The sequence below is a fragment of the Alosa alosa genome, chromosome 4, assembly GCF_017589495.1.
Source record: "Alosa alosa isolate M-15738 ecotype Scorff River chromosome 4, AALO_Geno_1.1, whole genome shotgun sequence".
Lineage (NCBI taxonomy): Eukaryota > Metazoa > Chordata > Actinopteri > Clupeiformes > Clupeidae > Alosa > Alosa alosa.
The window spans coordinates 29,917,748-29,933,689 of NC_063192.1; the positions used below are offsets into that span (position 1 = coordinate 29,917,748).

The 15,942-nt window shown below is 41.2% G+C and overlaps 1 protein-coding gene across 3 annotated transcripts; it reads right to left on the bottom strand.

Annotated features, from left to right (window-relative positions):
* Positions 1-108: 108 nt before the first annotated feature.
* Positions 109-10,809, bottom strand: LOC125292876 (histone-lysine N-methyltransferase PRDM9-like). 3 transcript variants are annotated; one of them, XM_048240398.1, is made up of 9 exons: positions 10,516-10,809; positions 10,298-10,390; positions 6,263-6,442; positions 5,963-6,021; positions 5,689-5,740; positions 5,232-5,535; positions 4,972-5,042; positions 2,397-2,568; positions 109-1,676 (listed from the first exon to the last, which is right to left on the bottom strand). In XM_048240398.1, exons 1-9 carry the CDS (start codon positions 10,618-10,620, stop codon positions 1,564-1,566), a joined length of 1,149 nt encoding a protein of 382 aa, XP_048096355.1. In that variant the 5' UTR covers positions 10,621-10,809; the 3' UTR covers positions 109-1,563. The 3 variants fall into 3 exon arrangements, with proteins under 3 accessions (XP_048096355.1, XP_048096354.1, XP_048096353.1); XM_048240397.1 differs by having other exon boundaries at positions 109-1,826; positions 5,232-5,415; positions 10,516-10,807; XM_048240396.1 differs by having other exon boundaries at positions 109-1,826; positions 10,516-10,806.
* Positions 10,810-15,942: the final 5,133 nt, after the last annotated feature.

Sequence of the window (15,942 nt, forward strand, 5' to 3'; positions counted from 1 at the left end):
TTTTCAACATTAGATATGTTGTCTGTGTGTGTTTTTGCTGCTAAATATGGGTTTATGAGACTTGTATATTATCACATTCTGTTTTTATTTGCATTTTACATAAACTTTTTCTGTTTTGGGGTTGTACATAGACATGACATGCCCAGTGCACATGTTGTTCCACCATGGTAGACTCTCTCTGGTCAAGGCCACAACGTTGCTGGGGTAGGGCCAGATAGAGAACAACAAAGAAATTCAAAGGTACCATCCAAAACCATGGAATACAATCCTGATTGCTGTGAATAATACTGTGGGCGCTACTCTAGATGCTGGCCAGTCTAACTGAAGCCTGCTTAATAACTAAGCCATATCTATTTGCAAATGTAATACCATGAAAAAGATCCTAAATACAAATGTAATGCCATTGGTTCATTTACAAGAACTTTGCTTAAAGACTGACTTTGCATAGCACTGAAATTAGGGGCCCCCTCTCTCCTTGGCCATGTTCATCAGGCCAGATGTCAATATTATGTCTGGCTGTTGGCTGGGAAAAGAATGCCTATGCTAAATAAATAGCTTGCTCATGTGTATGTGTGTCCCAAAGCTAAATGAATAGACTCCAAATGTCAAGGCTCAGATTTGGGTTCAGAATTTCTGGGATACTATAAAACAAATAGATGACACACATTCACCAAAACAAACCATGTGCAAAACTCTCCACAAAATTCATACATGCAACCACACCTACAGAGAAATAATGTATTGGCATGAAATACGCAATAGCTTTGAATACATTCATACACTTTTTTTTGTATTTATGTATTTTTTGGGGCTTTTTTATGCCTTTAATGCGGATAGGACAGTGGAGAATGTCAGGAAGTGAATGGGAGAGAGAGTCAGGATAGGATCCGGAAAGGACCACGGGCCGGGAATCAAACCTTTTAATAGAAACATCAGACTACACACATGGAGAAACATAACTGTTGAAAAACTGGAACACAGAACTTGAAATAGTATATCTCACGGCAAGTCTACATATTCTGTCCGAAATGTTTATTCTGGTGTTTTTTTAGACAATGAAGAGAAGAATAACTCTGGCCACACTGAGTGCAAAAATGTGGCCTCTCTGCTGTGTGAATGCGTTGGTGCCTTTTGAGATTTCCTTCACAGGTAAACTTCTTACCACAGTCAGTGCACAGGAATGGCCTCTCTCCTGTGTGAATGCGCTGGTGTATTTTAAGACTGTCCCCTCGAGTGAAGCTCTTGCCACACTGATCGCAGTGGTACGGCCTCTCTCCTGTGTGAATCTGCTGATGCTTTTTGAGATCTCCGTTGTAAGTAAACCTCTGACTACAATCAGTGCACTGGAATGGCTTTGTTCCTGTGTGAATGCGCTGGTGTTTTCTGAGATCTCCTTCATAGGTAAACGTCTTACCACAGTCAGTGCACAGGAATGGCCTCTCTCCTGTGTGAATGTGCTGATGGACTTTCAGATGGACTCGTCGCACAAAACTCTTGCCACACTGGGGACATGAGTAAGGCCTTTCTCCTGAGTGAATCCACTGGTGTATTTTGAGATTTCCTTTACAGGTAAACTTGGAATGGCCTCTCTCCTGTGTGGGTGTACTGATGCCTTTTGAGATCGCTAAGTGAAGTGAATCCCCTACCACACAAGGAGCAGGAGTGTGGCCTCCTACCTGTGTGGACATAATGATGTTTCCTGAGCTGAGACCGGAAGTGGAAGTTTCTACCACACACAGAACAGGAGTGTTTTTTGGATTTCTCTGTCTCTGTATGTGACATGGAGGGGAATGCTGGGGTCTCCGAGGATGAGAGAGATGATGCTTCTGCCAAAACACACACACACACACACACACACACACACACACACACACACACACACACACACACACACACACACACACACACCTATGTATAGCACATAAAACATGTACAGTTTTATTACATCATGTTATATGAGTAGGGGTGGGCGATATGGAATTAAAACATACGGTATTCATGGGATTACATGGGATGACAACATGACAATACCATTCAACATGCTCTGAATATCAAGCATGGCCATAAGAATGACCAATGATTTCAAAGTTGACGTAAAGACTACGGCCATTACAATGCTAGAGTTGAAAACGATACGCAAATATGAGAGGCCAGACTCTCTTCATGAAGAGAATAAATCTGGTTTTACCAGCTAGTTATTTAGACCAGGGGTCTCAAATGCTACCCTGCAAGCCAAATCCAGTATGGAACGTTGTGTTGTGTGGGCCTTTGATTTATTTTCTTTTATAATGACATGTGCTCAAATATCACTTTTGTGTATAATTTCTTGTCAGTTTTGTATATAATCTCATGTCAGAGTGAGTGAAGGGAGAGAGAGAGAGAGAGAGAGATCTTACGAGTGTTGGGCTGCTTTCTGTTGCTGTCGTCTGTCTTTTGCTGGCCCAGTGTTCTACAACAGTCCACCAGCACCACGGACACAGTCCTTAACTGGACCAGAGCTTGTTGGTCTGAAGGGGACAGATCTGTTTTGGAACACAGGACTGGAGCCATGTTTGACTTCTCTTGTACCTAAAGTTCAAGTGTGAAATGACAAATACAAAAGGCAAACATCAGTGTTAAATGACCAGTTTTGAATATTCCTTAAATTAAATGCATTATTTTTCTACTATTTTTATATCTGATGATGGTTTAACTGTTTTATTAGCTTTAACTTGTCTGACCTTAATTGACCTCAATAACAGTTTGCAGTTAGCATGTCTGATGACATGGGCTGAGTTTAAAAAAGCCAAGTGGAATTCTGTAGGATTCTAGTTGTCTTGAGCGTGTCGTGTCAAATTCCAATCCACTGATTAAAACTAGAATAATTTAGACAAAGTGAAAGAATACTTTAAGATGTGTAGCTTTAGTGCAATCCAGACTGTGTTGTGAGCATTAGTTCATGAAGTAAGCTGATTCTTACATTTTGTACATGGCTCTTATACCCCTGTAAAGAATCGTCACTTGTTTGTGTGAACTCAGAATAGAAGACATCTCCTATGTCTTCTTCACCAAATTAGTGTAGACATAGGTAGCTGAGGCTTCATGCTAATTACTTCTTCTGACCTCTAACCTTGCTGACCAGTCACTCCAGGCTTCAAGTCCTTATCGGTCATTCTTGGCACCAAGCCTATTTGTTTAGCTTACCCCTGCCATTTCACCACAGCTTAACCACACCACCCAGGCCGGACTCAAACCCGGGTCCCCGTTAGTCTAAGCGAATTAGCCTGAAAAAGGGTCAAAGGTGGCAGTAAATACAGCAAAAGCACATTTTATTGATTACTGCCCAAAATCTTATGCTTGCAGCACATCTGGATATTATCCAATATCTCCCATGCCAGTGGAAAGATCCATATCAAACAACTTACTTACAATAAGGGCTCAATGAACACATTGGGCCCTATCATGACAGTCTAAAACACATGGTCACTGGCGAATAGTTTGAACATATTTCGCAGTTATTCTACTAAATGCTTTACTAAAACCTATAGCAGAGTATAGCCCACATGCATTTGCACTCGTCTATTATTTGAACTCATTGGCAAAGTGAAACTAACTTCACCGTGGTCTCATAGTCAACGACAAAACAGTTATATACACAGTTGCTTTCCCTATTGACTGGAAATAGGTTACCATCGAAAACATAGCTAGAAAGAAAGCAACACTTACCCCAATAATGTTCGAATGACTGAATAAAAAACCCAAGGACATTTATCCTGCAGAGGAGTTGCTGCTTATATCTCTATAACAGTGAGTCTTCAGCCATGCTTCATATTTGCCTCTCGCCTCGCCTAATCACTTTTATCTGTCATTACCAATTTGCAAAAGATGATGAATAACTACTCACTGTGAGATGTATTTCGTAATATCTTTATTCTTATTATGTTTCCCATTGTAATCGTGTCATTTGTAATGTTTTGTATGGATGTGCACCGGTGCATGTTTGTGGATGAGAGAAGCATGGTGTGTTGTGCACCCGCCCATATCACTGTTGATAATGAACTTCACCAGGTTTCTTGGTCAGTGGAGGTGTTTTTAGGTAGTGTAATAGATGCGATAGCAATTCTTACACAATCGCCATAACCCTTCTCACAAATGTCCTTTATGAACTAAAAAACAAACCTGTTTAATTTTGTTTGTCTATGCCCCCACATGACAATGTGCAATGGACTTTCCAAACTGAAGGTTTATACAGCCTATTACGGTAAGTAAATTCCCAATTGAAATGAATGGGATTTTATGGATCAAGGTGAAAAAAGTGTACACCTAATATATTTTGGTCTGTACCATGGAGGAAAACCTGATTCAACCATATAAACCATATATATTCTGAAAGCTTATACCCTCAGGATGTGATCTACCATGACATGAGACATGTCCCACTCTCGTCATTAGTATGCTACCCATGCATAATATATTGTATATTGCTAAATAGTATATGGCTGATACCTTTTTGGGCTGTACCATTTAGGGAAACTGATTCAACCACCTAAACCATATATTTCCTGAAAGCATATACCCTTAGGATGTGATCTAACATAGGTTTTGACATTTCTCACAAAAATATGCTTTCGCTCTATTTACTGCCACCTTCAACCCTAATTCGCTCAGACTACATGGGCACTTGGACCTGAATACGGGCGCTGTAGCCAGTTGTGCCAGTTGATTCTTAAGTATATTTTTTTGGGGCTTTTTGCCTTTATTTGGACAGGACAGTGGAAAGTGACAGGAAGCACTGGATATCTGGACAGCATAGATTCTAAGGCATCTCGGCGTTTTTGATATTAGGATAAGACGGTTGATTCTTCACATTCTTTTCCTACCCAAGGTCATTTTTTGTATGTTTTAAATTAAAATAAAACTCTATATAGCACCTTTAATTAACATACTGTGCACCACGAATACCATGACCTGCAATCCAAACTCATGCCATACCTGCAGCAGTTCAGGTTTAATGTCTGCAGCTGAAGAAATGGTCTGTTCTGTTTTAGGATCAGTTCCCTCTACTGTAGGACGAGAAAAGAAGAATTTTATTACATATATATGCCACTTTCAACTACAAAGTCCTTCTGTGAGAGAGAAAGGACAATGAGGTACATAATCAACAGAACAAAAAGGAAGAGGTTTTTTTCTATCCAGAACATCAGAAACTCCTCGTGTATGACTGTGTGTGTGTGTGTCCTACAACTCCTTACCAGATTGTCTGTAATCTTCATCTCTATCACTGCCCTCTTCCTCTTTAATCCCAGAGACTGGACCCTGAAAGTCGGTCCAGACCAGCAACTGAGAGGGCTGACCATCAAACAAGACTAGCTGACTTTTAGCATTAGACCGGACCAGTGGATTTTCTTCATCGGATGACACCAGTGGACTCGGCTCCTGAGAAGAGACCAGTGAACTCTGGATGTTAGTAGAGATCGGCGGTTCTGACCAGAACAGTGTCTCCTCAGCTGGTCTCAGCTGGTCTGACTGGAGAGGAGAGCTGGGAGTCTTCATTTGCTGGAAAACACACATATCAGATGTCTGTGTATGTAGGCTGTGTGTGTGTGTATGTGTGTATGTGTGTGTGTGTGTGTGTGTGTGTGTGTATGTGTCAGACTTGATGAGACTGGATTTCTCTCCATAAAAGTGTGTCTGTGTCTATGTCTCTACCTTGAGCTGGCTCTCCCCGCTCTGCAGCCATTCCTTTACTTCCTGAACTGGCCTGTCAGGGTCAGAGTTCAAAGGTTAAAGGTAGAAAGATGATGGTCGAAGTTTGCTGACAGAAATTCTAACTATAGTGCTCCATCAAAGATCTCTCCCAAATGTTCCCAAACTATCGCCAAAGGCATTGTAGAAGGACAAATAAAAAACATACAACATCAATATGCAGTCTATGGTGGATTTCGTAATATGTTCATGTGTGTGTGTGTGTGTGTGTGCGTACCTATGGTTACTCTGCTGGCTTTGAACATCCCTTAGTTCATTCTTCAGGAGAGCCACAGTCTTTATGAACACACACACACATTATGTCTGTTAAAATCCTGCTCATCTCTCTCACTCACTCACACACACACAGACAGAGAGAGGGGGGGGGGGCTGAAATCATACAACACACATTCTACACCTAAAACTAATTTGCCATGTACTGTACAGTAATCTCTAATGGAATTACAGAGTAAATGTGAATTTGCAACTCAGTGAGTTTTCTTCCTCTACACACACACACACACACACACACACACACCTGATTGGCTTGTGTGAGTGAGTTGTCTTTTTCCTGTAGGAGTTTCTGTAGTTCTTCAATCTTCAGCGTCAGCTGTCGGTTTGACTGCACATGCTCCGTCAGGCTCTTCTCAGACTCCGCCTCCCTCTCCTCCAGACGGCCAATCAACATGCTGAGCTCCTGGTTTCTACCTACTTCATGCTGATACATACCAACAGCAAACATGGTAACGTTTAAAATTACTTTTAAGGGTAAGTGCAAAGTCCCTTTAGGCAAGTCCCTCCACTCAGCGGCCATATTGCAACACACTTTGGGCACTTATTGGGCATCTATTTCGGGCAGAACTGCGCGCGCGCAAGGCTTTACAACACCAAACTCGCTCAAGCGGAGAGATCACAACACATAATTGGTCCGATGTATTCACAACACACAACATGATTGCCGCGATGTATTCACATGTTGACTTTTGGCTGCGGAAGGGATGGGCTACGTGTAGACAACTGCCATATTGGCATTATGAACTAAACCCCATGCATTTCTATCACTACCGTTTGCCACAGCCACTTTCGATTTCAAAACTATAGCGCTATAACTATAACTATAGTCGCTGATTTGGCAGCCTTTCTGGAACCCATGGAAACATTAGTGAATTATGGTGTTCCAGACTAGTATCTCCCAGAAAGGAGATCCAGGTGGGTGTGGCCAGGCTATCACAGCCTGCCGTCAACCAATCTGCCAAAAGAACCAAACTGGCATCCTAGAAGGCTCTTACCAGTAACAGCTGTGCTGTTGTTAGTGTTCGCATGTCCTTTAAGGTGGTTAGCTATTATAGATAAACTCTATAGAACAGCTTTAATGCACCTGACAGTCATGCCAACTTTTACCACCCAGTGAGACCCAATAAGAAAAGCTGTCCAGTGTGAATATTCTTCGTCATTGATTTCAAAACATACAATCAAGTGTCAGCAGACTAGCAGGTGGGAGGGCTGCTACCTTCCAACTAACAGAAAATTGTGTCTTGTGAAGGTAGCCTACGGTTCAGAAATAAAAATTATTTTGCCTGTCAAGTCAAGTTTATTTATATAGCACAATTTAAAACAACCTGTGGTTGACCAAAGAGCTAAAAAAAAAAAAACAGATAAATAAATAGATAATAGAAGACAAAATGAATCAAGGCACAAAAAAAAGCACAACAGGAAAATAAAAGTAAAACAATATGTTCATATATATATATATATAGCCTATTGGTGTAGATCTAATGTGAAAAGGGAGGTTGTTCCACAACTTGGGCCCAGCTACTGAAAAAGCACAGTCACCTTTATTTTTTAGACGACTCTGAGGTACTGAGAGCAGTAGTTTATCTGATGACCTCAGAGTTCTGGGAGGGCAGTGAAAGTGTACAAGCTCACTTAGGTACAGTATTGGGGAGCTTGTCCATTAGGGTGCATCATCCGCCTTGACATATGCAAATTAATCTGTCTGCTTATTATGTTCCAATAAGCGAAAAAACATTCCTGGTAAATTTTGAAGTAAATTGAATAATATTTAGGTGGCCCACCATCAACCATTATGAATGGTCGAAATTGTTGCCAAATTCAGGAAATCACCTCGCAATATGGGTGACTATGGGGGTATATTTCACTATTATCAATTTGTGAGCCAGTAGTTATTTGAATAATAACTGTATTAAGGGCATAAAGCACACAGCTCATTGGATAAACATTGGGTTTCTTTATGTTGTCATAACGTTTTTTTTTTTTTTTTAAAAAACACCTTAATGTGTATTGTAACACTTGTCATTAATCATTTAATTTAACTGTTGTTGCTTTGGTGTTATAAAAATCTCATAATTCCAAATCAGATATAGGCTACATGCGTGGGACTATTTTGTTTAGTGTAGAGTAGTAGTTGTATCACACAGGATTACATGAACTTTCTTGCAACATGGCTTCTAGTGGAGAGTGTATTAGTAATGTAGCCTAGAAATCTAGACACACCCTAGCGGCAGCGAATTACATTTGCTGCCAGGGCTAGTCTAGCAACTCTCCGTTGGCTTGTGAGCTGGAAAAATTAAACTTCTATCAGGCCAATCAAATCGTGTATAAAGACGTTAGGCGGGCTTAACAGAATGATTGATGGCAGAGTTGCAACGGTTTGGCTTGAATTCCCTGCTACTTGAAAACAAAGAAGATGGATGTTGCTGTTGATGAACAGCGTGACACGTTAAGCTTTTTTTTAAGTTGGCAAAAGTTTGAACTAGCCAAAACTAGCTCCGCTGGTGGGAAAACACATGGGACTCGTAGCGCTGTCAGCACTGTCCTATTGTGTGCAGAGGGAATTTGAAAGACAACCGATTATCCCACCCCTCGGACTGAGCACTGCCAACAGTGAGTGCCCAGACCCTACATTTTAATGTGGGTCTGGCTCGTCAGGCTATTAGTAATGCCAATCCACAGTCTTCAAAATGTACTCTGTCTATAAGACAATCGTCTTGAATATTTGGTTTGGCAGTGGCCTTGTTCAGGATGAAATTTGGTCTCTGCATTTATCCCAATCCGTGAATTAGTGAAACAAACTACGCACACAGTGAACACACAGTGAGGTGAAGCACACACTACTCCCGACGCAGTGAGCTGGGCACTTCAGCCGTGGATGTGGGCACCCTTCGGTTACAAGCCCAAAGCCCTAACCAGTAGGCCACGGCTGCCCCCAAATGGCATGAATGGCATTGATTTGGATGAAAATGCCACTCTGAGCTATCCCACTGAAACGACGGACCAGCCCATCTACACTGGAGAAACTTCAGAAGATGGAGAAAAACTGACAAGTTTTGCTCTGTGGCCAGAGAACGCTGAAAGCTTGGTGAAGAAGGAGGACTTGTTATTTCTGGAGTCTATGAAAAATGACCTCCAGGCCTCATTTGGTTCATTCGATAAGACATTAGCTGACCACATATATTGTTTTCCAGCCTTCAAATCTGGTACCGGCAAAACCCATGACAGCAAGCTTTTATTGATAGTTACTTTCATGTTGTTTATTGAAAATGCCTGGCAAAGGCATTTTTTATTGCATCTTCCCCGAAAATGTACACTACTGCCATATCTCAGGAAGTAATAAAGATAGAGACACACGACTCACACCAAATGATGCGAAAAGTCCATATTTATATTCAACTTCCATTGACATTATAGGGCTAGACCCATTATTTTTGGTGTTATTTAAGAAAAAAGGATATTTACAGCCTAGCTTTATGGACGTCTTTAGTTGGAAACTTTAGAGGCTCGGTGGGCCACCTAAACATCAATAGAATTCAATAAAATTTCTCATGGAAGTTTTATTTGGTTAATGGAACAAAATTATTCTAGGGACAGATTGATTTTCAATTTTTTTCAAAAGTGAGGCGGATGATGCACCCTATTGTCCATTTAAAGCTTTAAAGACAAAAAGAATTTTGTAATCTACTCTAAATTTCCCTGGTAACCATTGCAGAGATGCCAAAACTGGAGAAATATGTTGTGTCTTTTTAGACTTGGTGAGCAGCCTTCCAGCTGCATTTTGCACCATCTGAAGTCGGGATAGAGTGGACTGAGTGACACCAAAATAAAGGGAGTTACAGTAGGGCCTAGTCCAGGCGGGATGAAATAAAGGCATGAATCAATATCTCAAAGTCTTTGAAAGAAAACATAGTTTTGGCTTTACTTAAGATTCTAAGGTGGTAAAAAGATGACTTGACAACAGCATTAATCTGTTTCTCAAATTCAAAATCAGGGTCAAGTAGAAAGCCAAGATTTTAGAAAGAAGGGCAATTTTGAGATGGGTCTATAATTGTTTAAGTCAGTGTCATCAAGCTCTGGCTTTTTAAGCAGGGCCTGTGATACGAGTTCTGATGTGTGGAACCATCATTATACACCTCTGTATACCTACTGTAGAAGGTGCTTTTCTCCATTGATGCTACTGAGCTGGAGGATAGACAAAGCAAAGGAGTCGCAGTGATGGCAAATAGTCTCAGTCGGTCATGCTACAAATTCATTGGTGTGTGAGATAATGTTAGTCTACCTGAAATGCTTGTGTGATGAATTGAGTGGCCTTTTCCAGGTTGATGCAGGCTTGTTTGTGACTCATACCCAGATGTTGATGGATCTCATCCATCTACACAGAGAGAGAGAGAGAGAGAGAGTCCGGGTGCACTGATTACAGATCATTCATTTGGCTAGAAACCACCAGGGAACACAGAGTGATGTCGCCTTCAAATCATAGCCTGTAAAAAAACTGACCAAGGATGAACGGGGGTGACCTCCGTAGTCTGAGACAATAAGCGTTAGAGGCACGAGGAGAAGACCATCCGATCTTTGCATCGCGCTTGCAAAGTTACCAAGCATGGCAACATGAATTGGTGGCTCTACGCAGATCTCAAATTAACAACAACAAAAACGTAGGCTAGGTCCACTATAGCGACAGTAAAGAAAATTCCAATATGGCCCCATTCGCGAATCCTTCAAAATAAAAGTCGGAACATATTCAATAGGCGAGTTCGACCAGAGAATGTCTAATAGGACGGGCTCTGGTTCGACTTGCGGCAGATCTGTGCAGATCTGACTTGATGTGATCAGAGAATGTCTAATAAGGGGAGAACTGCCACTCTCGGAAAACTTCCGGTTTCTGAACTGGTTGCAGTTCCTTTTGTGGTTCCACATGAGGGCGCTCGTCCACGAGTGCAGAATGCATGGAGGTCTATGGAGCTGTACCCCTCAAAATCCACTTTTCTCGGGATATAATTTTTTTTTCCAAGTAATTTGAATATTGTATTCGAAAGGGGAGGCAAAGAAAATACACTTGGTGGACTATTATATTTTTAAAGTCACTTAATTGTTCTAAAAAGCCTTTCAAACGTGTCAATGATGTCGCTCATTAGCACAATGCTAGCGTGTTTTGGGCAACAATGACCCAAACTGTAAGAAATCAAAAGGACATAAGTACTCGTTCATTCAACTTTTGACCTATAACCCATGTTGAGGTTATACAAACTACAATCAAATCTGAGATTTGTCAACGACAATCAGGTGAAAGACACAAATTTAGCCGTCTAGCTCCATAGACTCCCATTCATTCTGCACTCATGGCAATCGCCCCCAGTGGAAATCTGGTGGAACTGCAACCAAAATTCGGTACAATGGGACTTAATACGGAGTGGCCAGGCTCTCCGTAGACGGGCTCTGATGTGATGCATGCTGGGTTGAACACAATGCATACTGGGATGGACGCAATGCTTGCTGGTTAGAATTTCTGTCCGACTTCTGTCAGCCGGGGAGGGACTTACCACCGTGACACCATGTCACATGGCCTTAAAATATCGCGGGAGTCTTAGCCTGCAGACAGATCTTGCAGTTGCCTTCCACGAGCTGCACGAGCTGCAACACGCCCTCATGACGTCAGTTCAAAGACGTGATAGGGCCATTTGGGAGGAATCCCCTCATGACCATTTTGACGGGAGTCTCATGCTGCTTCCTTATGTTGGAATATGCGAAAATAAACAGAAATCAAATGGATACCTTCTTATATGTGATTTCTGCAACAATGGTAGGCTAGCCTACTGAAAACGTTTGGATATTCTGTTATTTTCTGCTGTTGGCTAAATAGATAGACACACATATAGGGAAAACACTTGATATTGAATTTATGTGCTACAATGCAGGCCTGCATTTCATGGAAAAAGTAGGCGAGTTCGACTTGCGGCAGATCTGTGCAGATCTGACTTGATGTGATGCATGCTGGGTTGAACACAATGCATACTGGGATGGACGCAATGCTTACTGGTTAGAAATTCTGTCCGACTGTCTGTCCGTTAACATGAATAGTTTGCTCTCAGTTCCTATACAATGACCAAATGAAGAAAGTTGTGTTTGCTCATATCCACATGTGACAACTAGACAGCAGCCAACCAGCTTTGGATTTAAACCTGGCAAACAGCCAGCCCCATGGGCAATGCCTTAGGGGCACACTAGAGTACACAAAAGAATGGCACCGCACAATTTATTATGCATTTGTGCATAATGCAGAAGTGGTTTTAACAGCATCAGTGTGGTAAGCAATGGTGGGACCAGCTGGAGAGTTTCATTTCTGCCTAGCCTTCCTTATCCAGCTGGGTATTAATTTTGCAACATGGACTGTGTGTGTGTGTGTGCCTAATTGAGGTAATGTTGGGCTTACTCATTGTACAAATAACTGCATAAATCAAGTTATTTTTCTGTATAAATGATTTACTGTATAAATCCAGTTATTTTCCCACATGGGGTTAAAAGCTCTGTTACAGATCCAATGCACTTGGTGGAGGCACTTTAATCTAATGCATGCCGCTTTAGTTGTTAGCAACCTGGTTCATGTCCTGTCAGCCTACCAAAAAAAACAATGTTTCAGAACTCAATATCTATTCTTTTCTAAATGTACTTGTAATTAGGACATCATGTCACCTTCACATCAAATATAGCCTACATATGTTTAAGCATCTCAATATCAAAGTTCATATTTGTCTATGGGAAATAACATGGCGTTTTGAAAGATCATACCTGTCAAACTCTGTGGGTGACAAAGTGAAAAAAGCTGCTGGAGCGGATTGGCCTACACACTTCTGCCATCTAGTTTCCACTGGATTTTTTTTGATTGCACCGACAATCAAAAAAATTCAGTGGAAACTAGATGGCAGAAGTGTGTAGGCCAATCTGCCCACCACCTTTCAACTTCACTACCAGATGTTTTACGGTATGATATTTAAAACGCCATGTTATTTCCATACAGACAATAGGCGTGTTCGACTTCAGGCAGATCTGTGCAGATCTGACTTGATGTGATGCATGCTGGGTTGAACACAATGCATACTGGGATGGGCGCTAATGCTTACTGGTTAGAAATTTTGTCCCGACTTCTGTCAGCGGGGAGGGGACTAACCACCAGCGACACCATGTCACATGGCCTTAAAATATCGCTTGAGTCTTAGCCTGCAGACAGATCTTGCAGTTGCCTTCCACGAGCTGAAACACGCCCCTCATGACGCCAGTTCAAAGACGGATAGGGCCATTTGGGAGGAATGTCCTCATGACAATTATGACGGGAGGCTCATGCTGCTTCTATGGCAAGCGATTTTAACATTTACCCGCTAAGTTTGACTATCTGGAATTAACATTGTAGATATCAACAACGTCTTTCTGACTAGTCGCAATTACATTTTGGATAGTTGGAATTGTCATTCAAGATATCTGTAATGTAATTGTGACTAGTCGAAACGTCAGATAGAGATATCTGTAATTTAGGTTTGACTAGGCAAAACCTTTCCTAAGAAAGAAGAAAAAGTGGGCTTATTTCCTTATTTCTATGAAGAAGAATAAGCAGTCATGGCTGTAATGTCTTGTTGACATCTAAAATAACTAAAACTCAGGGACCCCGTGTGGTTTATTAGACTCTCACGTTATCAACTGGTTTGATCTCTGTTTCGTAGCCTACATAAATTAGTAGGCCTATACTACTAAATGCACCAGCACCATCTACAGGAAACTCCATTTATAATAGTGTTGGCTGTAATCGAAAAAATGAAAGCAACATTGAATCATCAATTTTTGCTGCCAGCTCCTGTCTTCTATAATTACATTTTGAATAGGCAGAATGAAAGTTATAGATATCTCCAATTTCAGATATCTCTAATCAAAACTCATTCAAGATATCTATAACTTGATAATAGATATCTACAATCAAATTATGACTATCCCTAACTCCAGTTTGAGATATCTACAACGTCATTTTGACTAGTCAAAATTCCATTTACAGATATCTACAATGTCATTTCGCCTAGTCAAAACTTAATTCAAGATATCTGAAAAGGAACATGTAGATATCTTGAATTGAGGTGAATTAAAGATATCTTCAACTGGAGTTATGACTAGTCAGAATCAAATTGTAGATATCTCTGGAATTACAGATATCTACAATTCAATTGCAGATATCCGTAATTCACATAGTGGATATCTGCAACTGAATTGTAGATATCCGTAATGATAAAAAAACCCCATAGAAATGAATGGCAAATGTGGCCATTTGTCCTAGGAAGAATGTCTTTGTGGATATCTGAAATGACAATTATGGATAGGAAGAATTCAATTGCGGATATCTAAAATGTTCGTTTTGACTAGGCAAAACTGAATTACAGATATCTGCAATACATATCCAGTCTAGCGGGAAAATGTTAAAATCGCTTGCCATATGCTTCCTTATGTTGGAATATGCGAAAATAAACAGAAATCGAAGGGATACCTTCTTATACTAGCCTGACGAGCCAGACCCACATTAAAATGTAGGGTCTGGACACTCACCGTTCGCAGTGCTCAGTCCGGGATAATCAGGGGCGGGATAATCAGTTGTCTTTCAAATTCCCTCTGCACGCAATAGGACAGCGGCAGCACTATGAGTCCCATGCGTTTCCCACCAGCGAACTAGTTGGCTAGTTCAAACGTTTGCCAACTTAATAAAAAGCTTCACTCGTCACACTGTTCGCCAGCAGCAACATCCATCTTATTTGTTTTCAAGTAGCAGGGAATTCAAGCCAAACCGTTGCAACTCTGCCATCAATCATTATGTTAAGCCCACCTAACGACTCTATAGACAATTTCATTGGCCTGATTAAGTTTCGATTTCTGGAGCTCACAAGCCAACGGAGAGTTGCTAGACTAGCCCTGGCAGCAAATGTAATTCGCTGCAGCTAGGGGCGCGTCTAGATTTCTAGGCTATTCTTATACGTGATTTCTGCAACAATGGTAGGCTAGCCTACTGAAAACGTTTGGATATTCTGTTATTTTCTGCTGTTGGCTAAATAGATAGACACACATATAGGGGAAACACTTGATATTGAATTTATGTGCTACAATGCAGGCCTGCATTTCATGGAAAAAGTAATAGGCTTGTTCGACTTCGGCTGAGTCTGACTTGGTCTGGCTTTCTGCGTAAACGTGATCTTCAGAGGCTAGCCGGGAGGAGCTACAACAGAGGGCAGCTCATCCCGGACAGACAGGCTACAGTCTGCCTGATGTGACTCGCGGGAGACATCAAAGGGAGATATCGCTGAATGTTGTTTGCAATAAACACAGCAGAACTTTCATTCTTACTCATTAAAATGAGCATGATGACTGACGAAATAAATTCTTATGATGTAGTTTAAATAAACCACTGTTGTCATACAGTTAACAGGCCTGCTTTGTGTAGCACATACATTCAATATCAAGTGTTTTCCCTATATGTGTGTCTATCTATTTAACCAACAGCAGAAAATAACAGAATATCCAAACATTTTCAGTAGGCTAGCCTACCATTGTTGCAGAAATCACGTATGAGAAGGTATCCCTTCGATTTCTGTTTATTTTAGCATATTCCAACATAAAGAAGCAGCATGAGACTTCTGTCAAAATCGTCATGAGGACATTCCTCCCAAATGGCCCTATCACGTCTTTGAACTGACGTCATGAGGGCGTGTTTCAGCTCGTGCAGCTTGTGGAAGGCAACTGAAGGTCTGTCTGCAGGCTAAGACTGCCGCGATATTTTAAGGTCATGTGACATGGTGTCACGGTGGTAAGTCCCTCCCCAGCTGACAGAAGTCGGACAAAATTTCTAACCAGTAAGCATTGCGTCCATCCCAGTATGCATTGTGTTCAACCCAGCATGCA

What these genes read in the sequence shown, in the direction of transcription:
- LOC125292876 (XM_048240396.1), bottom strand. Translation starts at nt 10,620, where the DNA reads ATGCTTGGTAACTTTGCAAGCGCGATGCAAAGATCGGATGGTCTTCTC. An exon ending in CACTCACACAAGCCAATCAG is followed by an intron (nt 6,022 to 6,262) that starts GTGTGTGTGTGT and finishes GTGTTCATAAAG; the next exon opens with ACTGTGGCTCTCCTGAAGAA. An exon ending in CAGAAAGCAGCCCAACACTC is followed by an intron (nt 1,827 to 2,396) that starts GTAAGATCTCTC and finishes GTGTTTTGGCAG; the next exon opens with AAGCATCATCTCTCTCATCC.